The 26,046-nt window shown below is 41.8% G+C and overlaps 1 protein-coding gene across 4 annotated transcripts in view; it reads left to right on the forward strand.

Moving 5' to 3' along the window:
• Positions 1-5,597: 5,597 nt before the first annotated feature.
• CWF19L2 (CWF19 like cell cycle control factor 2) overlaps positions 5,598-26,046 on the forward strand; it is a 73,024-nt gene continuing 52,575 nt past the window's right edge. For 2 of the 4 annotated variants that reach the window (XM_080612277.1, XM_080612279.1), the window contains exons 1-5: positions 5,598-5,675; positions 17,693-17,812; positions 20,062-20,169; positions 23,379-23,498; positions 25,047-25,140. In XM_080612277.1, the coding sequence (XP_080468403.1) occupies positions 5,616-5,675; positions 17,693-17,812; positions 20,062-20,169; positions 23,379-23,498; positions 25,047-25,140 (502 nt within the window). In that variant the 5' untranslated portion in view covers positions 5,598-5,615. Of the gene's footprint in view, positions 5,676-8,847; positions 8,890-9,648; positions 9,734-17,692; positions 17,813-20,061; positions 20,170-23,378; positions 23,499-23,998; positions 24,764-25,046; positions 25,141-26,046 lie in introns of those variants that run through there. The other 2 variants (XM_080612278.1, XM_080612280.1) reach the window with 2 other exon arrangements.

The raw sequence follows: 26,046 nt of genomic DNA on the forward strand, positions 1-26,046 counted from the left end.
GTTGTTAGGATGGCAAGAGCTCTTCCCGCATCTCTGCTCTTCCCAAATAATCCTCTCAGATGAGTCAATACATATGGCCAGGCTGACAAGCAAGGCAGTCTCCTGGAGGAACAGGTAGGAGGAAATACAGGGCAGAAGTCACTTCTCACCTATCTACCCTGTCTAATGCGTGCTTGGCTTTATAAGGCATAAAGACCTTATTAATAAGGCACTATTCCTGTGTGACATGTATAAACATGAATATATATTTATATGCATAATTATTCACATATATATCTTAGTGTGCATGCATGTGTTGGTTTAGGTATTTGATTACAAGTGCATGTATATTAGCTTTAATAATTAAGTGTTGCTAGAAATCTTGTGATTCATCTTAAAACTGCAAATTGCTGCTAAATGATACTTGTAACCCTTTAGATGAATACCACTGACCAGGTATGAGACTAAGTCTAGATCCAGCTGAACCTAGACTCCTTTCTAAGGAGGAGTTTAGAAAGCAAGAGGATCTAGTCTGAACTCATGACTCAACAAAAGGACTTTCTTATTCCTATATTTGTTCTATTAGACATAAATCATTGACCAAGTCTGAGACTAAGATTGGATTCAGCTGCACCTAGGTGGCTTGGGATGTCAGCCACATTACTCAGTATTTATAGCTATTTCTGGGTCAAGGGCTGACACAAGGATTGGATATGAAATTACCCTTCCCTTTTAACACAGTAGTATTAAAAAAAAACAGGAGAAAAATTAAAGGTAATTTGAGGAGTTGTGGGGTGAAAATTGGAGAGAATTCTTCAAGTTGCTGCCCAAAGAGGCAATTACAGACATCTCTGTGGCAGTTAAATTCTCTTTACAATTATCATTACAGTGCTGGACTGCCTTGGAGCCTTTTCCATGCAGCAAGACCTCATTGGTCCCAATAATTTTTTTTCATGAGTGTTCACAAATTCATTAGAGAAAGACATGCTCCCATCCCCATGTTGTTTTAGATTCTCTATTGAAATTAAAGGAGGAGACTCCCCTATTATTTGGAGCAGATTCTCCTGGAAGACATGCTAAGGCACATGAAAAACAAGGAGGTCGTTGGTGACAGCCAGCATGGCTTCACTAAGGGGAAATCCTGCCTGACCAATTTGGTGGCCTTCTATGATGGGGCTACGAAACTGATGGACAGGGGCAGAGCAGTTGACGTCATCTACCTGGATTGTGCAAAGCCTTTGACACTGTCCCACATGACATCCTTGTCTCTAAATTGGAGAGACATCAGTTTGATGGGTGGACCCCTCAGTGGATAAAGAACTGGCTGGATGGCCGCACACAAAGAGTTGTGGTCAATGGCTCAATGTCCAGCTGGAGACCGGTAACGAGTGGTGTCCCTCAGGGATCGGTGTTGGGACCGGTCTTGTTCAACATCTTTGTCAGTGACATGGACAGTGGGATTGAGTGTGCCCTCAGCAAGTTTGCCGATGACACCAAGCTGTGTGGTTCGGTTGATACGCCTGAGGGAAGGGATGCCATCCAGAGGGACCTCGACACGCTTGTGAGGTGGGCTGATGCCAACCTGATGAGGTTTAACCAAGTTGATGAAGTTGCCAAGTGCAAGGTCCTACACCTGGGTCGGAGCAATCCCAGGCACAGCTATAGGTTGGGCAGAGAAGAGATTCAGAGCAGCCCTGCAGAGAAGGACTTGGGGGTGTTGGTCGATGAAAAAATGAACATGAGCCGGCTTCAGTGTGCGCTCACAGCCCAGAAAGCCAACTGTATCCTGGGCTGCATCAAAAGGAGCGTGACCAGCAGGTCAAAGGAGGTGATCCTGCCCCTCTACTCTGCTCTCGTGAGACCTCCCTTGGAGTATTGTGTGCAGTTCTGGTGTCCTCAACATAAAAAGGACATGGAACTGTTGGAACAAGTCCAGAGGAGGGCCACGAGGATGATCAGGGGACTGGAGCACCTCCCATATGAAGATAGGCTGAGAAAGTTGGGGCTGTTCAGCCTGGAGAAGAGAAGGCTGCGTGGAGACCTCATAGCAGCCTTCCAGTATCTGAAGGGGGCCTATAAGGATGCTGGGGAGGGACTATTCATCAGGGACTGTAGTGACAGGACAAGGGGTAACTGGTTAAAACTTGAACAGGGGAAGTCTAGATTGGATATAAGGAAGAAATTCTTTACTGAGAGGGTGGTGAGGCACTGGAATGGGTTGCCCAGGGAGGTTGTGAATGCTCCATCCTTGGCGGTGTTCAAGGCCAGGTTGGATGAGGCCTTGGGTGACATGGTTGAGTGTGAGGTGTCCCTGCCCATGGCAGGGGGGTTGGAACTGGATGATCTTAAGGTCCTTTCCAACCCTAACTATTCTATGATTCTATGATTCTATGATTCTACTTCACCTGTGGAGTCCAACTGGGACTGTTGCAGCAGCTTCCTTTAGTTTGCTGGGTGCTGCCTGTGTGAGTGTGCATTGGACAGAGCAACAGCAGGAGAAAAGGGCAAAGACAGCCCCAAGGTCTCTGGAGCAGCCAAAGGCTGTGGTTTCTCCGTACAGAGTGTCTGTAATTTCAGCTTAAGGTATTGCTGCTCTTGTAAATAATGGACTGATACAATCGCCTATGGGACTAGGCTACAACGTGGATTCTGGAAGTGACCTACCTTTAAAAAGCAAAACTATGCCTTAATGTCACTTTAAAACCAAAAGCAACTCATTGCACTGCATTGAAGCTCTGCCCAAGACTGTCTGAGTTATTACTGCATTCATCTGAGGCATAAGGACTGACAAACTAAAGCCCCAGGGGTTTAATTTCTGTCTCAGTCAGGTGATCTGAGTCAGTATTTATATCTCATTTTGAAAGCAGCTGATTTGAAACTCCCTGACATGTGCGCCTCTGGACCTCCCAGGCTGAACAGGCACCCATTTCCCTCAAAGAAATGATTTCTAAAATGGTGTGTTACCAGAATCATAGAATAGTTAGGGTTGGAAAGGACCTTAAGATCCTCTAGTTCCAACCCCCCTGCCATGGACAGGAACACCTTGCACTAAACCATGTCACCCAAGGCTCTGTCCAACCTGGCCTTGAACACTGCCAGAGATGGAGCATTTACAACTTCCTTGGGCAATCCATTCCAGTGCCTCACCACCCTCATGGTAAAGAACTTCTTCCTTATGTCTATCCAGCAAATCAAGGACAGGATGGGTGTTATCCCTGCTATGAGCTTCTTATCTGATGAAAGTCTTTGGTTTTGACTTCTCAAAGGAAACACAAAGCATGTAAAAGCCCCACAAGAAATGCACTGAATGAGTTGTCATTTCACATATGGAACAGCCTCCTCACAAAACATTTATTAGTAGTATTTGTCACTGAAGAATTTCCCCAATGAAAGAGTCTCTTTAGTACAGTTGAGAAGCTGAGGTGTGGAGAAGGCAAATGGATGTTTCTAACCCCCATACCCCTGGTCTGCTGAACTACAGCTGAAGAGAGCACTCACTTTTACAGTAGCTGAGCAAGTTAACAAAATAACCCTCTCTTAGGGGCAGACAACACATGACTTACTATTGAACATGGAATAATGGGTGAATCATTCTTCGATCCAGCACTCTCATAATTTGTTTTCATTGCAAGCTGAATCCTCTCTTCCAAGGCAGGCTGTCAGGATCCTCAGTGTCATGGGGGCTTTTTATTGCTGCCAGGGCACTCTTTATGATGGACAGTAGAAAGTTGTCTGGTTTTTCAGCTCAGGTACTCACTGCACAATTCAGGCATGACCAACTAATAACCCAGATATCGTCACTGCATTGATTTTTGAGTAAGGTGTTCTACCATTTTATGGCACTAACTTCAGACACAATGTTTTTTACTAAGGCTGCTGCAAGTGGAGTCCCTGATGATCAATACTGGGCCCCACACTGCTCAACATCTTCATAAGTGATCTGGATGATGAGACTGAAAGCAGCCTCACCAAGTCTGCTGATGACATCAAACTGGGTGGTAAGGTGGACATGTCAAAAGGGCGAGACATCTTATAAAGACATTGATAGAGGCTGGTCAAATGCATTTAGTTACAGAGCACTGAAGACAAGCAGTGAAGGTTAGCAGCAAGTTTATAACACAGGTCAGTTGGAGAGTCAGCAGCTTCTTTCAGAGGAAGTGTAAAATATGCCATTAAATAGGAAACCATAACTGACTCTGCAAGGTCAGTGTCTCCCTGCTGGAGTTCAGCAAAGATCAGTATCTCTGAAGCATGGCTGTTTTATTAGTGTGTTTAATGTTGGCATTGACAATGAAACAACTGAACAGAGGTGCCCAGCTGATGATTAAAAGTGGTATGCCAAGGACTTATTCTCTAGGCTCACTGGAGATTTCTGAGCATGTGAGGAGCTCTCATACATAGTAAGATCTTGAAAGGAATAAGGCTAAACTTTCAGATTTGCCTGCTTCCTCTGAGAAAATCCTCCTTGAGGAGGAGGAGAGGAAATAGTATTAAATTCTGTCACCCTTTCCCTAATTGCTGACTTCAAAATTAAAGTCAGCTCTCGAAAACCCCAACAGGAGATGATCCTGTTTATAAAACAGCTTTTTGGGTTTTATTGTTCTTCAGTTTTTGAGATTCTACAGTGTACTTGCATTATGGTTTATCTCCTAAAACCAGGAGTACTGGAAACGTGTTTTTAAATGAAAATTTACAGTACTGCCTTATTAAGATGTGGAAGGTTACAGATATCAAGAATAACACCAAATGCTGCATATAGCTAAGGACTGAGCATAGCATTAGTCAATCCTGCTGGAATGTCTTTTATATCCATCTGTTTGCTTTGTAAATGGCTCCCAAAGGGGGTTCACGTGCTGCTTCTCCAAATGGTGCCTACGAAACTCCATCAGTTATCATGCTCTACCTAGTGGTGATCTACAGCAGGTTTTTATTGAGATGATGTTAACTGTCATAGCATAAATTGATCAAAAATGCAAATGCAATTTACATATTTAATACCGCCATGGAGATGATGATCAAATTACCATTATCCCTTTGCAAACACACTGTCTTTGTTTGCATACTGTACATGCAAACAGCTAACAAATTACCCAAGCACTTGCTAGACCTTTACCTAAATAATTACTTGCCAACTGTGAACACATTTGGTGTCAGACACATTAATAATGCTCTGATCTCATCTCAAAGAAACCATCTCTCAGATAAACATTTACTTTACCCGATATACAGCAGCTCTGTCAAAAACACTGTTGGTCAACTGCAACTTACAAGTGCTTGAAGGCGACTTTTAATTCTCCTCCCCTCCCGCGGGCACATCCCTGCAGCTGCGTAGGGTACTAGGGTACACGGTACCTGCTGTGACCTTCACCTGCGAGGCCGTGATATACCTCCACAAGCTACCTTTGGTGTTGAAGCCATGAAGGAAGTTGGGGAAACTCTGCCATGGGACCGACAGCGCTAGGGCCGGCCACTGCCGAAGCCTGAGGGGCTGAGCGATGCTACCGGGATGGGCAATGGCTCAGCCGCCCCAGCCGTTGCCGCCCCGCCGTTGTCCGGGACGCCGTTTACGACAGTTTTGCGGTCTCGCTGTACGGCGGGGCTGCTGCACGGCGGTTGGCTTCCGGTGTGGAGCTTCGATGGCGTCCGGGTGTGAGGGTGAGCAGAGCCCGGCGGCGCACAGGGAGCAGCGAGCAAAGGTGAGGGCACGGCACTACCCTTCCCGGGTGCCACCTCCCCCAGGCCGGGTGTGGGGCGGTCTCAACTTGCTCAGGGCGGCCCTGGCCGCTGCCTTCCGGCCGCACCGGCAGCTGGCGGAGGGGACGCTCTGGGCAGGGTCCTTTTTGCCCCACCGGAGCTGGGCTGCGATAGCGCGTGCGGCAGAGAGCAACGGGAACTTAGTTTTGAGTTAACCCGAGTTAATGTGTTTTGATACTTGTAATGGTACTGATCCGCGTGGTGTTTTACTTACTGTGTGTTTCTGTGCTTACACCTTTGGAAAAAAGCAGGGTCGGTCTTCCTTACACCCTCTCTTCAGATATTTTTATTTATATTGAGGACACCATCCCCACTGCCCAGCCTTCTCTGCTGTAGGCAGAACAGCCTCAGCTCTCAGCCTTTCCTTAAACGAGGCATCAAAGGTAAATTGTTCTCTTTGTCCTACGGGCCTCTCTTTTCTAAAGAGTCAGCATCCCTCCATTACAGCTCTTCTTCAGTCATTGAGTAGTAGTAAACTAGAAACAGAATTGAGACAGCCGGGTTTTGTGGAGCAGAATGTTACTTGCTTGGTTATATGTTGCTGTAGAGTTAGACAGGAATTGGGAGGCCCTCACTGAGAGGTGCTTTGCTGTTAGAGTTGTGGTAACTTGGAGACTTGTGCTAACCCCGGTGCATTGTATTTAAAATCTGCCTATATGCCGTGTTTGGTACTTGTGCAGTAAACTGCTGATTCTCGCTGTAACTCATAGGCAAAATGAATGATAGAGCAGATGAAATAAATGCACTTTCAGATGATGCACAGTGAACTTGTCCAGTGTGTTGCAAATACTGACACTTCACGTTTATCCAGACAAGAATAAGGTAAAAGAAAAAAATGTATGTTAAAACTTACTGTTTGAAAAGCTGCTGAGCATCAAATTGCTGGAGGATGCAGGCATATTTTGGAGATATCTCACTTTGGGTTTAACCCTGTATCTGCTTTCATCAGCTTCTGTGGATATTACTAAACATTTTTGAGTTGAGATATTAGTGTGTGAAGTTCTGAGAATGACAGAGCACTGACAAATTCAATACAAGGAAGTGTGATAGAGTAAAATATGTGAAATATCAGGTACTGTGGTTTTACAAGTCCTTTTTTTTTTTTTTTTTTTTTTTGTAGAGTGTTGGGAAGGATCTTGGGGCAGTGACATGTTTTTCTACGCGATTTAATCATTAGGGGTGCTTTGTCCCTGTCTCCTTAAATCATAGAATGGTTTGTGTTGGAAGGGACCTTAAAGCTCATCCAGTTCCAACCGCCTGCCATGTGCAGAGACACCTTCCACTAGACCAGGTTGCTTAAAGCCCATCCGACCTGGCCTTGAACGCTGCGAGGGATGGGGCGGCCACAGCTTCTCTGGGAAACCTGTGCCAGTGTCTCAGCACCCTCACAGAAAATAACTTAATCCTAATATCTAATCTGAATCTCCCCTGTTCTCATTTAAAGCCGTTCCGCCTTATCCTATCCCTACTTGCTTTTATAAAAAGTTCCTCTCCAGCTTTCTTGTAGGTCTGCTTTAATTACTAGTAGGCTGCTCTGAGGTCTCCTTGAAGCCTTCTCCAGGCTGTACCACCCCAGCTCTCAGCCTGTCAGTGAGAAACTTCTTCGGTATTACTTTTTAGCTTCTTACTGAAAGTGTGCATTCTAGAATCTGTGTTAACTTTTCCATGGTATTATCTTATAAGCAACCTAAAGCTAAGTCAGACTCCATGACTTCCAGGGATTCTCTTGGGTGCATTGAGTAGAACTGAAAAGCACACTTACGATCAGTTGTTTTTTGTTGCTATTGCTCATGGAACTGTTGTCTTTATCTTCATAGAATCATAGAATAGTTAGGGATGGAAAGGACCTTAAGATCAGCTAGTTCCAACCCCCCTGCCATGGGCAGGGACACCTCACACTAAACCGTGTCACCCAAGGCTCTATCCAGCCTGGCCTTGAACACCGCCAGGGATGGAGCATTCACAACTTCCTTGGGCAACCCATTCCAGTGCCTCACCACCCTCACAGTAAAGAATTTCTTCCTTATATCCAATCTAAACTTCCCCTGTTTAAGTTTGAACCAGTTACCCCTTGTCCTATCACTACAGTCCCAAATGAAGAGTCCCTCCCCAGCATCCTTGTAGGCCCCCTTCAGATACTGGAAGGCTGCTGTGAGGTCTCCACGCAGCCTTCTCTTCTCCAGGCTGAACAGCCCCAACTTTCTCAGCCTGTCTCCATACGGGAGGTGCTCCAGTCCCCTGATCATCCTCGTGGCCCTCCTCTGGACTTGTTCCAACAGTTCCATGTGCTTTTTATGTTGAGGACACCAGAACTGCACACAATACTCCAAGGGAGGTCTCACGAGAGCAGAGTAGAGGGGCAGGATCACCTCCTTTGACCTGCTGGTCACGCTCCTTTTGATGCAGCCCAGGATACAGTTGGCTTTATGGGCTGTGAGCACACACTGAAGCCGGCTCATGTTAAGTTTCTCAGTGACCAACACCCCCAAGTCCTTCTCCTCAGGGCTGCTCTGAATCTCTTCTCTGCCCAACCTATAGCTGTGCCTGGGATTGCTCCGACCCAGGTGTAGGACCTTGCACTTGTCATGGTTAAACTTCATCAGGTTGGCATCAGCCCACCTCACAAGCGTGTCGAGGTCCCTCTGGATGGCATCCCTTCCCTCAGGCGTATCAACCGAACCACACAGCTTGGTGTCATCGGCAAACTTGCTGAGGGCGCACTCAATCCCACTGTCCGTGTCACCGACAAAGATGTTGAACAAGACCGGTCCCAACACCGATCCCTGAGGGACACCACTCGTTACCGGTCTCCAGCTGGACATTGAGCCATTGACCACAACTCTTTGTGTGCGGCCATCCAGCCAGTTCTTTATCCACCCAGTGGTCCACCCATCAAATTGATGTCTCTCCAATTTAGAGACAAGGATGCCATGTGGGACAGTGTCGAACGCTTTGCACAAGTCCAGATAGATGACGTCAACTGCTCTGCCCCTGTCCATCAGTTTCGTACCCCCATCACAGAAGGCCACCAAATTGGTCAGGCAGGATTTCCCCTTAGTGAAGCCATGCTGGCTGTCACCAACCACCTCCTTGTTTTTCATGTGCCTTAGGATGCCTTCCAGGGGAATCTGCTCCAAGGTTTTGCCAGGCACAGAGGTGAGACTGACTGGTGTGTAGTTTCCTGGGTCATCCATTTTCCAATCATATATGTGTCCTTCAACTTTCTTTTCCTTGCAATAGGAACTGAAAGTTGAAGTAAGTAAAGGACATGTTGAAGGTTGGTAGTTTCCCTCCTGCCCCCATTTCTGCACCAGAGTTTTAGAATGTGTTAGTAAAAGTGTGTATTAAGCACTACATGGACTATTTAAGTCCATGGGGGATAAAAGAGGCTATAGTGTTTCCTTTATCCCTATTTTGGCTGATAGAGAAATTTAGGAACAAAACTATGTAAAATAGAAACATTTCCAAGGCTTCTTGTGTAGTTACTCTGTTACTTCTGTCAAAATCAGTTTAGAATTTTGTAGCATGGAAGCATAAGGATGTTGTAGTTGCCACATCTCTGTACTACAGTACTCTGCTGTCAGCTCTTCAGAAATGGAGCTGACTTGCTGCCACCTTTTCACTGATGGAATAACATTTCTGTCTTCCTTGAAGTTGAAAGATGCTGTAACTTGCAAGGCCTAGAGATGAATATATATCTTTTTAGTATGCATAAATATATAGAGGATAGGTATATATGTAATAAGTGCTAATAGTTCAGACATAGTACCATTTAAACCAGCTTTGATAAAGTGGGTAAATCTTCTCTATTTAGCTTAAGTAATTGATATCCCGATTAAGTATCACGCAGTTAGCAATAGTCAGTACTTAGCTGTTTGAACTCTTTTTTGTTTTTTATGTTCTGAACACAAGCAGGCATGAAAATCTGTCTTTTCCTCTGATGCATTCAGAAAAAGAAGAAAGCAGTAAACAGACAAATGAAAACAACCTCCCCTTGAAGGTACTCTGCCTGAACTCATGCAGGAAAAAAACTTGCGAATGTATTGGTAGGGGGTTTTTCTTCCCTACTTCTTCCTGGGGAGGGAAAACCAGTCCTCATTTGAAGAAAATAGACTATTTCTGAAGTTTATGAACTCCTAAAGATGTTAATTTGTTCATTAAAATATGCATATTATCAATAATATCAGTAAGTGAGAATGGGTTAATGTCTTAAGTGTATTAGATTTTCTCTGCTTTGCTTAGATTACTTTGATTATGGTTAGACTGCCTGCTGCTATAGTGGTTAGCAGAACTGGGAGAAAACTGTTGCAAGGCTTTATCTCTGTGTCTTTTGATCATCTTGCTTGCAAAGGCAAAAAAAGAGATGTGCAGGGACTTTTCATATGTGGCTAACGTAGTCAAGACAGTTACTTGGTGCTTACAGTCTTGGAAGCTCCTGCTTTTTGCTCTGGGAGAGACACTTGAGAAGCTGCATAGGTCTTTGCTTCTGATGATCCAAGAAGTTTGCAGAAATTACTGACTTTTGCACTTGTGTTTCCGGAGAGATGTTCAACCAACTCGCCTTAAGAGACCTTTTTGTTATAAAATATTGGAAATCATTAGTCTGTCTTCTGTTCTACAGAGTGTATATTTGGGGCATAAGATAAAAGGGAGCGCTTTAACTGTGTCCTTGATTGGTAGGACAGTGAGGAGTCTGAAAGAACCTTCACTATCTCTTCAGAAGTAATTCTTCCCCAATCACTGAGCTCAGTAGAAGAATCTGGGATTAGATCACTCTTGCAGATTCCATACCCACGATAATCAAGAGATTAAATATATAGTAGATTTTGAAACAGTTATAGAAATAGATTTCTTTAGTATCTTTTACCTTTAAAACAAGCTGAACAGAGTTGTTTCTTTTTGTTTTATTTGCTAGTCATGTTTTTTGCCAGTTATGATCTTCCACTTCTGAAGAATCAAAATACTGCCCAACTTGTTTATTGAGATTTCTCTTTTAAATTTTGGGAACGTATTCTTTTATTTATATTGTCTGGCCTCCCAACTGCGCTGGTAGAACCCAGCAGCTGGTAATGTTTATGATAATGATTAGTAATCAAATCATTAGGTGTTGATATGCGAATTGCTCTTAAGCTCTAGAAATAGTGTCTTGTTTTGATGAGTGCAACAGTTCATGACACTACTGTTTTAGTTTGCAAGTTTAGAACAAGAAAATTAATTTGCTGGGTGTTTTGGTAAGTGCACAGATGTGTGCTTTTCCTAGACATGAATGCTTTTAATTAAAAATAACCCCTAATAATTCAATTTTGAATTATTCTTGCATCTGTGCTATGATGTCGTATTTCTCTCCTTTGGGGTTGCTCTTCTGTTACTTGTTGGTTTTCACAACGCTTTCACTCAAGTGTTTTTCACTTGAGGTTTTTCACTCTTTGGCCTCTGAGGGTGATGTGATTTGACTATTGCTTGTGCAGCAAATCCCGTCTTTATTTGTTAGGGATTAGTGATAGATTACAAGTTCCTCTTGGTAGCGGTACTTACTGATTTAAAAAAGAAAAAGCTGAATGTGGGTAGATAAGACCTCACTCAGTATTTCAAATGAATAAAATATATTCTTGAAACAATATAAGTAAAATGATACCTTGGAACAGGATCATTGCACAAACAAGAAACTGTGTATTTAGTTTTACTTATTTAGGTTTCTGAAAAAAATTTATTAGAGATCTGCAAGCCATTATCTTTTGAAACGTCTTGTTTGACGCTTTTGACTTAGACCTTTTTCTTTATTGTTGGTTTATGTTTTGATTTATTTTCTTTGAAAATACAGCATAAAATAAAAAAAAAATCCAAGCAACAAAGTGTGTCAGTATCACTGAGTTCACTGTATTTGAACTCTAAACAAGCTGTGAAGTCAGCAGGTTTTCCTGGTGAAGTACTATCAGGTATTTCCTTGTAAAAGCCTAACCGTTGGGTTGATGCAGTGATCAGTTTTGCCTAGGTGATAGAGTGCTTTGTCAGTATTTTACACTTCAGGTTTCAGTGGAAAATTAATAGCAAAATATATCACTGGTAAAGGTTATAGAGCTGGTATTTGTGCGAATTGCTTTTGTGCTGTAATACTAAGCACCTTCCTTTTTCTTCTTTCCCTTTTAAATCCTTTATCATAGAATCATAGAATAGTTAGGGTTGGAAAGGACCTTGAGATCATCTAGTTCCAACCCCCCTGCCATGGGCAGGGACACCTCACACTAAACCATGTCACCCAAGGCTCTATCCAGCCTGGCCTTGAACACCGCCAAGGATGGAGCATTCACAACCTCCCTGGGCAACCCATTCCAGTGCCTCACCACCCTCACAGTAAAGAACTTCTTCCTTAGATCCAATCTAAACTTCCCCTGTTTAAGTTTGAACCCGTTACCCCTTGTCCTGTCACTACAGTCCCTGATGAAGAGTCCCTCCCCAGCACCCTTGTAGGCCCCCTTCAGATACTGGAAGACTGCTATGAGGTCTCCACGCAGCCTTCTCTTCTCCAGGCTGAACAGCCCCAACTTTCTCAGCCTGTCTCCATACGGGAGGTGCTCCAGTCCCCTGATCATCCTCGTGGCCCTCCTCTGGACTTGTTCCAACAGTTCCATGTGCTTTTTATGTTGAGGACACCAGAACTGCACACAATACTCCAAGGGAGGTCTCATGAGAGCAGAGTAGAGGGGCAGGATCACCTCCTTTGACCTGCTGGTCACGCTCCTTTTGATGCAGCCCAGGATACAGTTGGCTTTCTGGGATGCGAGCACACACTGAAGCCGGCTCATGTTCATTTTCTCATCGACCAACACCCCCAAGTCCTTCTCCTCAGGGCTGCTCTGAATCTCTTCTCTGCCCAACCTATAGCTGTGCCTGGGATTGCTCCGACCCAGGTGTAGGACCTTGCACTTGGCAACTTCATCAACTTGGTTAAACTTCATCAGGTTGGCATCAGCCCACCTCTCCAGCGTGTCAAGGTCCTTCTGGATGGCATCCCTTCGCTCCAGCGTATCAACCGAACCACACAGCTTGGTGTCATCGGCAAACTTGCTGAGGGTGCACTAAATCCCACTGTCCATGTCACCGACAAAGATGTTGAACAAGACCGGTCCCAACACCGATCCCTGAGGGACACCACTGGTTACCGGTCTCCAGCTGGACATTGAGCCATTGACCACAACTCTTTGCGTGCGGCCATCCAGCCAGTTCTTTATCCACCGAGTGGTCCACCCATCAAACTGATGTCTCTCCAATTTAGAGACAAGGATGTCTTTATGAAGTGTTACATCTTTGACTCTCTCTGTCGAAGGGATTAAGCATGTTAGTATTACTATACTCATATCTTTGTGTGATGTTAGGAGAGTAACAGCCCTGTGAAGTGAATACTGCAGGTTTTCAGACTTCTGACAAAACACCTCTGTATTCATTTTTGTAAGCAACATCTTTTGTTTAACAGACAGGTCATTTTAGAAGGTGAGTGATGAAGACATGTCTTCACTGTTATCTTCTGTGAGTCCTTCCACTACAGTTTCATCTGCCTCAGGAGTGGGGACATCCTACATTAATGTGAAGTATCTGTCTACAGTTTACTAGCAGTAGTAGCTACCATAGTGTATCTATTTATCTGTTGCGTCTGCAGGTGTACCAGCAGAAACGGTGTACCAGCAGAAACAGTTACTGCCTTCCAGATGTTTCTGACTTAAGGCTGACGTCTCCTACAGTCTGCTCTTGTCTGACTGTTCTGTAATGATTATTCATCACAAGAAGCTTAAGTAATTTAAGAGGTGATCATTTCAGTGACCTGTATTCTGTGCCTTTTGGCAGGTGAAAATGACAGCGGTGGCACAGCTGTGTCTGGAGGAGGTGCAGGTACAGGCAGCACTCTGTTGTGATTCAGGTGGAAGCTAAGCCTTTATTTGTGTTTCCACTGCTGTCCTCCTTCATGGATGTAACAATAATGGAAATATTGAGGGTAGAAAAATAGTCTAAGCATTCACAAAACTAAATTTGTTACTGAGAGAATTGGTATAAGAGCATCAGAACTGCAAAAATGAATATGCTGAAGGTTTCCTGAAGATAAGCGCTCATGTAACCAGGGTCCTGGCTCTGAGCTTTGGAAGCTGGGAGGCTAATACAGGCCACAGCAACCTTTCTGGTAGCTGAACTGGTAAATGAATAGAATGGATTGTATGATAGGATGGGAAGTGATCCTGAAATTAGAAAGAAAAGCTCATTGTTTCAATTTTGTGTGCCTTCTGTCGATATCTGAACGACATCAGGTGTTAGATCTTTTGAACTTGTCTAACAGAAAGCTGTTGCCAAAATGAGTTTTTTCCCCATGCTTCTTCCTCTCTGAAGTGCACATTTCTTCCTTGATCCTTGTGTTTAAACTGGCAGCCTTGATGACCTTGCCAGAGGGGCAGCTTAAAAGCTTGATCTGCAGGAAGCTGCACCCTGCTGTTGGTGGATTCGCTGTGTCAGGGTGGTCCTTGAAGTGGCTTCCCCTGAGGCTGGAGTACAGGAACAGGCTGGTACAGGCAGGGTGGTGGGAACACAGGAGAGGGGAGTGTGGAGAGGAGAGCTATGGGAACGGAGCCCTGGCCTTCAGTGGCAGGTAGCCATTGAGCAGTTTGTTGTATATTTTTGTGGTATCATAAAGTGTTAATGAGCCTTAATGTGAATTGAATGCTTAAGCTACTGTGGGTTGAGAGATGTGAAACTATGAGAGTTGGCCTTCATAGCATAAACTAGTAAATCTGACAGGGGACTTAAGTAGTTTTTCTTCCTTTTCAGCATAAGATGCTAGCAAGCCCTGTGTCATAAAAGACAAGTAGAATAGAAAGGTAAGGTTTGAAGCTAGTAATGTGTACAGATTTTCCTCCCTCCCCCCCACCCTTGAAATAACTCTGTGTGTGTGTGAGGCAAAAGTATTCACTAACAATAAAAAATGAATATTGCAATCTGATGGTAGAGGGAGCTAGATAGGTTTTAGAGAATGGAAGCATCAGTATCGCTGATAACTTTCTAGTCTCATGTATAAGTGATAATTTAGATGAAAATACAGCTTCTTTCACCTTTTAAAATCTCTAGGCAGCTTTTTTTTTTTTTTAATTTTGCATACAGATATTGGTAGGAGTCTTTTATACTTTGTATTTTTGTCTAAGAAGAAACAAACTTTAACCTAATGCTTTTGTGTCTGTCTTTAACAGTCTGGTGGTATTGCCACTACAGATTCATCTTGCCCAGTCCTGTTTCATTTACTATTCAGGAGACAATAGGCTGCAGTTTGATGATGATTTCTGATCATTCTGTGTTCTGAATATATATTTGTATGCTTCAGCCAAAATGATGATCCACCTCTTTTATTAGGATCATGTATCTCAATTACCTAAATACTTGTGTATTTTTTGTATTCTTAGATCTAATAAAAGGTATAAAATCTCCTTTTCTACCTTATTTATAATGTTAATTTCATTTTATGCAATGTATATTTGTAACTTTAGTAACAGGAAGGAAATAGTAATTTAAAAAAAAATATTCCTGTTGTTATAGAGAAGGATAAAAGCCTAGATCTTCCTAGGCAGGCAAAGAGCAGATCAGTTGTAGACGTATTGACAAGCTGAGTCTGGTCTTTATTTAAAGTGTTAATAGATGTATGTACCCGAGAACTGTTAAAGGAGTGTAAGGGAACTATTTGCTCCAGCTGCTAGTCTTTCTCAACCAGAAGTGAAATGGAGTATTGCAGTATGCAATGAAAGCCTGCCCTTTATCCAGTGTAACTCTTGGCAACGTGCTTTGCATTTACTTGTGAAGCAAACATTTTTGAAGTCTTTTTTTGTTGCGTTTTCCCATCTAGAACTATATTCAAGTTCCCTTTATCTCCAGTGTTTCATCTCTGTGCTGTTAGAAGCTTCGGTTTTGTTTATCTGTGACTTGTAGGCATTTTGTGAGAGTTATGACCCTTCACATGAACATGAGTGTTTCATGCTCAGTTACCTAATTTTTGTCACAAGAATGTATTTTTTCAAACAGAAGGGCCATCGTCAACTGTATGGACTAGAACAGAGAATATCAGTCAGTGATTTCCATGTCAACTTTCAAGGATGTTGTCCCAGATGGATAGATATGTTAGGGTGGCCAGGGTTAGCCAGTGAGCTCTCTGGATCATGGGGAGGTAGCAGGAACCACCTGTGTTATTTTGAGTCCTGTGTGGTTTTGGTGACCCAATGTAATGCTCAACTACTATTTCACTCACTGAATTAAGGTCCTGCTTATTCTTTTGTTGTTGTTTCTATTTATAAACTGGAAAACTGTTCTGATATTGGAATAAATGTCCCAGTGTGCTCTTAACTCATTCTTTCTTAATTCCTGCCTTTTGAATGTTAAACTTTATTCACACCTGTAGACTCTCAGCTTCATTCTAGAGATGGAAGTCCCTGTCTTGGCCTCTTTTTTTGAGCTAAAACTTTTGGGTGTTTTTTTGGTGTGTATTTTTTTCCCCCTTTTCCAAAGTCCCTTCTTTTAAAATGAAGAAATCTGGGTAGCAGCCTTGCTTGCATTTCAGTGCATTAGTTTATCACTCGGGGGTTCTAAGAAAGTAGATGATAAGGGTTTAAATGGGTGCTTTGTTTGGGCATAGATTTTTTTTTTTCTTTTTTTTTTTTTAACTTTTTAGCATGTATTGCTGTTCATTGAACCCTTACAATGTACTGGTCATCTTCCTGCAAGCCTTGTTTTCTATTGATATAAAAGCTACAGATTTCCTTCTTGGCTGTGTCAAAAAGAGAAAACTGGCCTGTGGCAGGGAGGCAACTGTCTTGTGCAGTGCACAGGCTTGCATCTAGAGTCTATTGCAGACAGCTAATAGCTGACCAGGAGGAAAGACTTCAACTGGTTGTCTAATCTCCTCAGATTTTGTTTGTTTGTTTTAAATATTGGTCTTTTTAAAATTGCATGTGATCTCTTGGCTTACGATTGAGCACACTTTCTGGTAAAACTTGGACTTTGAGGGTGAAAAACAAACTGTGCCTTTAGTTTTTGCTCTGACTTTTGTTATTAAAAAAACCCACAGACAAACAGCACCACAAACAAACAAAAATCAAAAGCAAGCTCAAACTTGCAAGACTTCTCACACAAAATGAGGGTTGTAGTAATAAAAAGTAACTTTTCTCCTGTTTGATCAGATGTGGTTATTGCACTTTGGGATAAAGAGTTTTCTAATGGCAAGTTATATTTAAGCATTAAAGTTGCTTGGGAAAGTCATGTTTCTGCTGAAAGTAATTGAGGGGGCTTCAGAGACTGTAAAGTTTGTTATTTGTGTGGTTTATAAAAATCCTTTTCAGGAATTGAAACTCTCTGCAGTGAGTAGCAGTATTTTTTTACAGAAGTAGTAGCAAAAGTATTTCTGGTCATTAGCTCCATAATGTTCTTTTTAGAAACGAAAGAATATTCTGCAGCCCCAAATGCTAATTCTTTTATACTTGCATAGTCCTTGAGAGTATTCATATGGAAGTTCCAAATTTTGCACCGGCTGAGATACTTTCAAAGGTGAATGTGCACTAAGGTAGGTTTGCTAACTTCTCAAATTAACAGGTAGTGATGGAGTAATTGCCTGGAGAATTTTTTCAAAGAGAAAATCAGAAGTTCACTATATCATATCATATGCAGTTCACAGGGTTGTAAGAGCAGAAGACTTCTCAGAATGAAGAACAGAAGTTTACTGCCTTCAAGTCACTCTTGTTTAGGATGAATGGTTTGGGTTGGAAGGGATCTTAAAGATCATCCAGTTCCAACCCCCTGCAATAGGCAGGGACACTTTGCTCAAAACCACATCCAACCTGGCCTTGAACGCTTCCAGGGATGGATGGGTCAGCCACAGCTTCTCTGAGCAAGCTGATTTTCTTTCATCTGGGTGGTTTACTTATTTAAAAATATTTACTTGTAGGAACCTTCTGTGCAGAAAAAGAAGAAAAAGGATAAGCATTCAAAAAAAGCTAAGAAAGAAAAGAAAAAAAGTAAGAAACAAAAATCTGAAAAGAAGGATGACTTGCTCGATAGTTCTTCGGTAAGTAACACGCTTTAAAATGCTTCAAACAACATTTTTAAAACCTGTGGCATTTTAGCCTCTGTGGGCATGCATGGTTAGTAAAATTACGCCTTATTCTTACCATTTTCTTTTGGCAAAAATTGTGGTAAAGTTTGTCTTTTTAATGTCCTATTTAATCAATTTAAAAGTTGCTTTTAGAAGTGCTTGTGAATTTTATAATACTGAAGTCATTCATTAGGATCTAAGGAATTTATAGTTTTTCAGCAGAGAGAAATTGAAGAAAATCTTCATTCTAACATAAGAGTGGAAAAATTCATGGATCTCTTGTAGTCAGTAGTATATGGCAGAATGAAGTGTCTAAAATTGCAAATGCTTGACTTCAGTTTTAAGCGTGAGTTACTGCTGCATTTTTCCATGGAAACACCCAACAACATGGGAGTTGTATGTGGATCTGAAGGAAGGCTCAAACTTGTGCATTTGAATCTGTAAGCAGATGCTTCATATGGAGAGGCATTCTGTCAAAACACTACAGTGGCTGTTAGAAATCTGGATGTCGCTTTCTGGCAGCATTGTGTCAAGCACCCTCCCAGTATTTCTGTGCAAGTCAGCACTGTGATCTTTTCTCTTTTCCTCTTTTCTTTTCCTCTTTTCTTTTCCTCCTTTCTTTTCCTCTTTTCTTTTCCTCTCTTCTTTTCCTCCTCTTCTCTTCTTTTCCTTCTCTTCTCTTCTCTTCTCTTCTCTTCTCTTCTCTTCTCTTCTCTTCTCTTCTCTTCTCTTCTCCCCTCTCCTCCCCTCTCCTCCCCTCTCCTCCCCTCTCCTCCCCTCTCCTCCCCTCTCCTCCCCTCTCCTCCCCTCTCCTCCCCTCTCCTCCCCTCTCCTCCCCTCTCCTCCCCTCTCCTCCCCTCTCCTCCCCTCTCCTCCCCTCTCCTCCCCTCTCCTCCCCTCTCCTCCCCTCTCCTCCCCTCTCCTCCCCTCTCCTCCCCTCCTCTCCCCTCCTCTCCCCTTCCCTTTTTTTCTTTTGTTTTCGCAGACAGTCTCTCTTATTGAGTGAAAGAACATGCAGTATGATATCTATTTTCTAGGGACTGGTATCAGAGGTTAACTATGCTTTTCAGTGTGGGAAGTAACCTAAGGCACAAATGTCCCACATTTCCCATTGGAGTCATCAAAAGCCTTTAGATCACATCAGTGATTTCTAGGCTGTCACTGGCTGATACCTTCAATCCAAAGTCTGCTATTCCCATGACAGGTTCATGTGAATAGCAAAGAAACTGTTCAACAGAGTCCTGTTTGCGTCGAGTGTAAATTATCAGTGCAGTTTGCAAGTGTAGGAAGTTGGATATGAAAATAGGAGATAGCATGTACAGTGCTTTATATAGTACTGTTATTGATTTTACATTTTAATGTAAAATATACTTTGTAATGAATTTAGATTTTTAAAATTTTGGGGTTTTTTGTAATGTCATAAAAATTATTAGTTTGGGTTTTATTTTTATTCTGACAGTTGAGCAGTGTTATGCTAATAAACGGTCATTATAAGCTAGTGTTACATACTGTGATATATGGTGGAATATTTTGATCATGAAGGAATAATCTCCTATGGGAATATCAATATTCTATTTTTATTATCATAGAATGGCTTTGGTTGGAAGGAACATTAGAGATCATGTAGTTTCACCCCACCTGCCACGGACAAGGGCACCTTCCACTAGACCAGGTTGCACCAAGCCATGTCCCACCAGGTCTTGAACATTTCCAGGGATGGGAGCAGCCACAGCTTCTCGGGGCACCCTGTTCCAATCTCACCACCCTCATAGTGAAGAATTTATACCTTATGTCTAATCTGAATCTACCCTCTTTCAGCCATTTCCCCTTGTCCTTATAAAAAGCCTCTCCTCAGCTTTCTTTAGGTACTTTCTCCAGGCCCCTTTAGGTACTGGAAGCTGCTGTAAGGTCTCCCTGGAGCCTTCTCTTCTCCAAGCTGAACAAGCCCAACTCTCTCAGCCTGTCTCCATAGCAGAGATGTTCCAGCCCTCTGATCATCTTTGTGGCCCTCCTCTGGACTCGCTCCAACAAGTCCATGTCCTTCTTATGTTGGGATCCCCAGAGCTTGTCAGTATTTCTAAATAATAAACAGTATTATATCAGTAATGCTTATCAGGATCAATATTGATTATCAGTATACTTCGTAAAGTATTGCACTTTATCAACATATAATAATATGTTAAGGTGTTATTATTATTCTTTCCATTTAACTCTATTTTTAGGATTCTTCAGTTGAATGGGTTGAGTCAAATGTGTCACAGTCATGCAACACGGAAAAGGCTTGGAAGGTCAACAAGCAATCAGATGCTGTGAATGAACCCTCCCTGCAGGTGAGCAGTCTGATAAATACTCCAGAAATAAATTCAGCATGACCAAGTGTGAAACGTACTTAGGTTTCTTGACAGCTGTTTTGCAATCTGTTGAACAAAACGCCTTTTATAGACAAATGTCTTTGTTTAGCAAGGTAATGTTACATTTCATTTATTGGATGACTTCTGTACCTAATAGTTGCTTAGTATTTAACTACACTTAAAGTTGCCTTGCACCAATGCCTTTCATCACGTTTTGAGGCTCTAGCAGCTGAGCTTGATTTTCTTGAAGAGGTCCATTTAAAGACCTTGACTCGCATTTTGTTTTTTCTGTGAAATTTCAGTGGCTGTTCTACAGTTGAACAAATTTTTTCTTCTGTGATGCTTAAACAGATACAAGGAAGAGAGGTCTAGAACTTTCAGCAATAATATTGATGGAATCAGTGCTTTTTTTCATCATCCTAGGTGAATCCTGTGCCCAGTAAGCAGTGTTTATTCTGGAAAATGGAGTAATTCTGAAATGAAGTGCTGTAATTTTAATAACATAAATATAGTCACATATCATGACATTCTCAGTTGTGTGGAAATTATGATTTTTAATTTAGTGTCCAATTCCACTTCTGAAAAAAGTCCCCTTTTCTGATTCTGAATTTGTGCAACTTGTTGAAAGAAATAAAAAGGATCTCTGAATCATATCTGTCTTCTTGGAAAAGTATAAAGTAATGAAATACAGATCCTTCTGTATGTCACGATCATTTATACTGCAAAAACAATTTTATCCAAGAGTTTCTTGTATAAAGTGTGCCTTGTGCTTTTCTATTTTTGAATAAAGAGTTTGCTTTTGAAAGGAATGTCTTGGTCATTCCTCCTTTTTGTATTTTGGCTCACATTATGAAGAAGTCTTGGTGCATATAAATTAATTTTCTGTTGGATTAAACTAAATTAGAAAATAGGGTCTTAAAGTGTACCCAAGATGCTCAGTTTAGTCTCAGACTAGTCCAGAATGATTACTTAAAAAAATGAGAGACACAGGCACCCCACTCCCCATCCTCTCAACTGCAGATCTGAGGCTTAAATAGAAGTCATAGAATCATAGAATAGTTAGGGTTGGAAAGGACCTTGAGATCATCTAGTTCCAACCCCCCTGCCATGGGCAGGGACACCTCACACTAAACCATGTCACCCAAGGCCTCATCCAACCTGGCCTTGAACACCGCCAAGGATGGAGCATTCACAACCTCCCTGGGCAACCCATTCCAGTGCCTCACCACCCTCTCAGTAAAGAATTTCTTCCTTATATCCAATCTAAACTTCCCCTGTTTAAGTTTGAACCTGTTACCCCTTGTCCTGTCACTACAGTCCCAAATGAAGAGTCCCTCCCCAGCATCCTTATAGGCCCCCTTCAGATACTGAAAGGCTGCTATGAGGTCTCCACGCAGCCTTCTCTTCTCCAGGCTGAACAGCCCCAACTTTCTCAGCCTGTCTCCATACGGGAGGTGCTCCAGTCCCCTGATCATCCTCGTGGCCCTCCTCTGGACTTGTTCCAACAGTTCCATGTCCTTTTTATGTTGAGGACACCAGAACTGCACACAATACTCCAAGGGAGGTCTCATGAGAGCAGAGTAGAGGGGCAGGATCACCTCCTTTGACCTGCTGGTCACGCTTCTTTTGATGCAGCCCAGGATACGGTTGGCTTTCTGAGCTGCGAGCGCACACTGAAGCCGGCTCATGTTCATTTTTTCATCGTCCAACACCCCCAAGTCCTTCTCCTCAGGCTCCTCTGAATCTCTTCTCTGCCCAACCTATAGCTGTGCCTGGGATTGCTCCGACCCAGGTGTAGGACCTTGCACTTGGCATGGTTAAACCTCATCAGGTTGGCATCAGCCCACCTCACAAGCGTGTCGAGGTCCCTCTGGATGGCATCCCTTCGCTCCAGCGTATCAACCGAACCACACAGCTTGGTGTCATCGGCAAACTTGCTGAGGGCACAGCAAGACTCTTTTCATTGGTGCCCAACAAGACCAGAGGCAATAGGCAGAAACTCAGGAGTTTCTTTCTGAACATCAGGAAACAGTTTTTACTGTGAGGGTGACCAGGCCCTGGCACAGGTTACCATCAGAGCTTGTAGAATCATCAGCCCTGGATATTTTTACAGGCTCTCTGGTCATGGTGCTGGCCAACTGCCTCTAGGTGGCCCTGCTTGAGCAGGGGAGTTTGGCCAGATGACCTCAAGAAGTCCATGCACATCCACTTCTGGTGATCCACGTTGCTTACTCATGTGGGCATAGACACTATTAAATCACTTGAAGATAGATTATTTTTCAGTTCCTTCTTGGAGGACATCTGAGAAGTGGAACGTTGTGTTTCACATCTGAAACTCTCTGGTGTGTTGCCTAATAGAATTTTTAAATAACAGAGGAAGTGCGACATATAGCATCTGTTTGGATTGACAACTCAGATTTGAATGCTGCTGAAGATACGAAGAGTCTTCTGCAAGGACATATTTCAAAATAGATGTAATCTTGCCATTTTGGTTGCTTTACTATCCACTGAGTTGTTCCAAATACTTATTTTTGTAGAGTAGTTGTTTATGATGTGTATGTCACTGCTTTCTTTTGAGACTTCAGGTTTTGTGTGAATAAAGGTAGTAGGAATATCTAGGCTTTTTATATGTTGCTTTTCTTCAAAGAGTGGTCCTCATTTTTAAAATATCATTGGTTTTGTAAATGCAGTTTTGTACCTGTTGTTATGGGTACAGTTCACAGAATTTAGATGTGTAATTGTTTAATTTGAGGGTGCAGTTAGTGCCTAGATACTTGAGGTGTGAAATATGCTTAGTTACTGATTGTAGATTTTGTATATGCTAGAAGGGATGGAAGAGGTCATGAACTCAGAATTAGCGAGATGAAAAGGAATTGATCTAGATGTATACTGTTAAGCAAATAGTAAGCTTTTATATGGTTTTCTTGTTTACTGGTATCTTAAATTCATTGTGAAAATGTATTTTCAAATTACATTTATGAAATTTGTGTAAGTGAATATTAAAAAAATGAAAGATTTGGCTTCCTAAAATCATGTTTGCTTTTCATTGAAGTATTTTAATATATGTTTGTAAAACCTATGCTGTTTACTTTAAGTAATGTTTGTCAGTAGTTGCACTGGTTTGATTTGTACCGAAGCCATGTTTTTGTTAGAAGTATGAACACTGATTCTTCGTGTTTATTTTAAAGAGAGAAGAATGGATGAATTTAGACTTCATGTTGTTGAAAACCACTTCATCAGCAGCTGTCAGAGGTGAACGGCACAAAGAAAAGATCTTGGAACGGCAGAAAACTCAAGAGCTTGAGCAGGTAGGAGGAATTAATAGAGCAACTTTTTTCTGCATCTTACTAAATTTTTTGTGATGAATGAACCAATGAGTTGGTTCAAATATGTAAGTCTTTGTATAGGTTCTGAACGAATGCCTTACACATTGTGTGATAGTGATTTTTAATTGAATTTGTCAGTTACTTGTTCTGTTTGGGATGGGAGGGGTTGATATAGCAGGCTTATGTTGTGGAGAAAAGCCTTTGAACTGTCTTCTGGGTCAGAAGAAAGATGGTTTTGTTAGTACTAAGTTCTGTAATATTTGAAGGGCTTTTAGGATGTTTTTACTTAATAACAGTGACAGACTGCTGGTCTGGGCTTATCTCCATGTTGTGTGTGGAAAGAGCACCATTCTTTTGTGTCGTAAAGCTTACCTAAGTTACTGTGTTAAATTGTAGGGTGCTGCAGCTTGTTTTTTCCTGAAGAAAGGATTCAGAGCAGTTGCTGTACCTTTCATGCTGCACTTGTGCATGAACACGTGGGGAGATCAGGGTCTGGATGGGAAAGTGGTTGCTGTCACAAAATTAGTTGTGTTTACATACAGTTGCTGGCTGCTTCATTTGCTTATTCAGCTCCTTAAATGCAGTGCAGTCTGATAGGAAAACATAGTTGCTGATCACTATCTAATAGTTACTTGTCCTCATATCTTATAGTAGGCCATTTGTTACTCTTAGGTTTTCCAGTTACTTGTGTTGTGGCTAGGAACCAGATTGACTTGGTGTGCTGTTCTTGTGTAGTATGTGGCACTGTTGTCTTTTGAGAATGGGTTAATCTATTTGGGTTTTTTCCCCACATAAGTTTTTGCTGAGCACTTTTTCTGAATTGTTGAAGGATGAAGGAATGTGGAGATCTTAAATCACAAAAACGTCAGCATGTATTATATGGTTAATGACAATTTAGATGTCTTCTTCATCCTGGAAGAATACGATTTTTATAGATTCCCACCCAACTACTTGCTGTCCATGCAGGTTTGTACTTTTGGGCTTTCTTCACCAGAATGTCTATCTTTTTTTTTTTTTTTTTTTTTTTTTTTAATACCCAAAACAGTGTGGAGAACAAATGCATACAGCATGCCAGTGGTGGTGATGAACTCCAGATAGACCATAGCCAAATTCAGAATTTAGTGCTGGAATGCCTAATCATAATCCACTGCTTTTTCTTCGGTGGACTTCCTTACCTGGTTCCAGAGAAATCAGTTGGCAGAATCACAATAAGCAAACTTGTTTGAGGATGAAAAGCAGGAACTGAGGTAAAACTAAGAGCCCCCATAACACTGATCCTTCAGATACAAGTGCTACACTGGCAGTGCAGTCAAACAGTAAAACTACTTCTGTGTATTAAGGGTACCAACTAAACACATGTTTGAGAACTTTGGCTCAGGGTGGAGAATTAGGTTTATTTCCACTGACTTCAGATAGCAGAAGATGTGAGTAAGCTGTACTATTCCCACACTGTTTCTTACAAATATTTATCAAATCATCTAGAAAATACAAACCACATGCTATGCACACATTAAAATTATTTCTGTTTAGGCCATGCTGTCTGAGAGAGAACTCAATCCTTATTGGAAAGATGGTGGTACAGGTTTGCCACCAGCGAAGGATGAGGCAACTTCAGTTAAGAAAGGTAAACAGCAACTTTTAGTATGAACATTAAATTTCTGTCTCCAATCTCTGTGTTGCTAACAAGTTACTACTAATCTTAATGTAAAGGAATTATAATAATGTGTAATAAAATAAAATCTGGGTGAAAATTCCATAGTGAATGTTGGGTTAATATCATAGTATGCTGTTTTGCAGTATTACTTTTCACTGCATTTTAATCTTGAGTGGTTTGACCTTCAACATCTTTACAGAAATTCTCCATTTTGAACTAATTAAAGAAAAGTATGATTTAACCAAGACAAGATAAATTGTTGTCATCTCATTTGGTTCCTTTCATTCCATTACACAAATTATAATTTTAAAATATTCAGCCACAGAAGTCTGAGTCACATTAAAATGAAGTATATTACAGATTTAGTTTGTGAAAAATGTAATTTCTGTAACCTTTTCACTTTTTTCCTTACCCTAGGGCTGTTCTGCCTATTGCCAACAAAAGCAGTTAGAAAAATATTTTCTATAATGTCATGAAGTGTTTAGTATGTGATAAGAAGGGTGCTTGTATTCTGTCAACAGGGAACAGTGGGATCCCTGGATTTTCTCTCTTTGAGAGCCTTTTCTTGTGGATAGGCTGTTCTGCAAACTATTAGCCTCATGCCCACTTCTAGGAGTCACAGAGATCAGTGATCTGTAAGAGGTGGCAGATATCAGTGAATATGTGTTCTCAGTGTTAAGACCTCTGCTAGCTTCTCAAATGGAAAGCAATGTGTTACTCAGATTTTCTGAGAAGGGGAATGCACATGTTTGTAAGTAAGGGGTATGCCAAAGAATGGATAGAGGAAGTAGAAACAGTAAGAAGGTTCTTTAATTTCATAAAAAAGCCTCCAGAACTTCTCATATGCCACTCCTATCTTGGAAACTGCTTGTTGCA

This window comes from Psittacula echo (assembly GCF_963264785.1).
Source record: "Psittacula echo genome assembly, chromosome: 3".
In the NCBI taxonomy this organism is placed as follows: Eukaryota; Metazoa; Chordata; class Aves; order Psittaciformes; family Psittacidae; genus Psittacula; species Psittacula echo.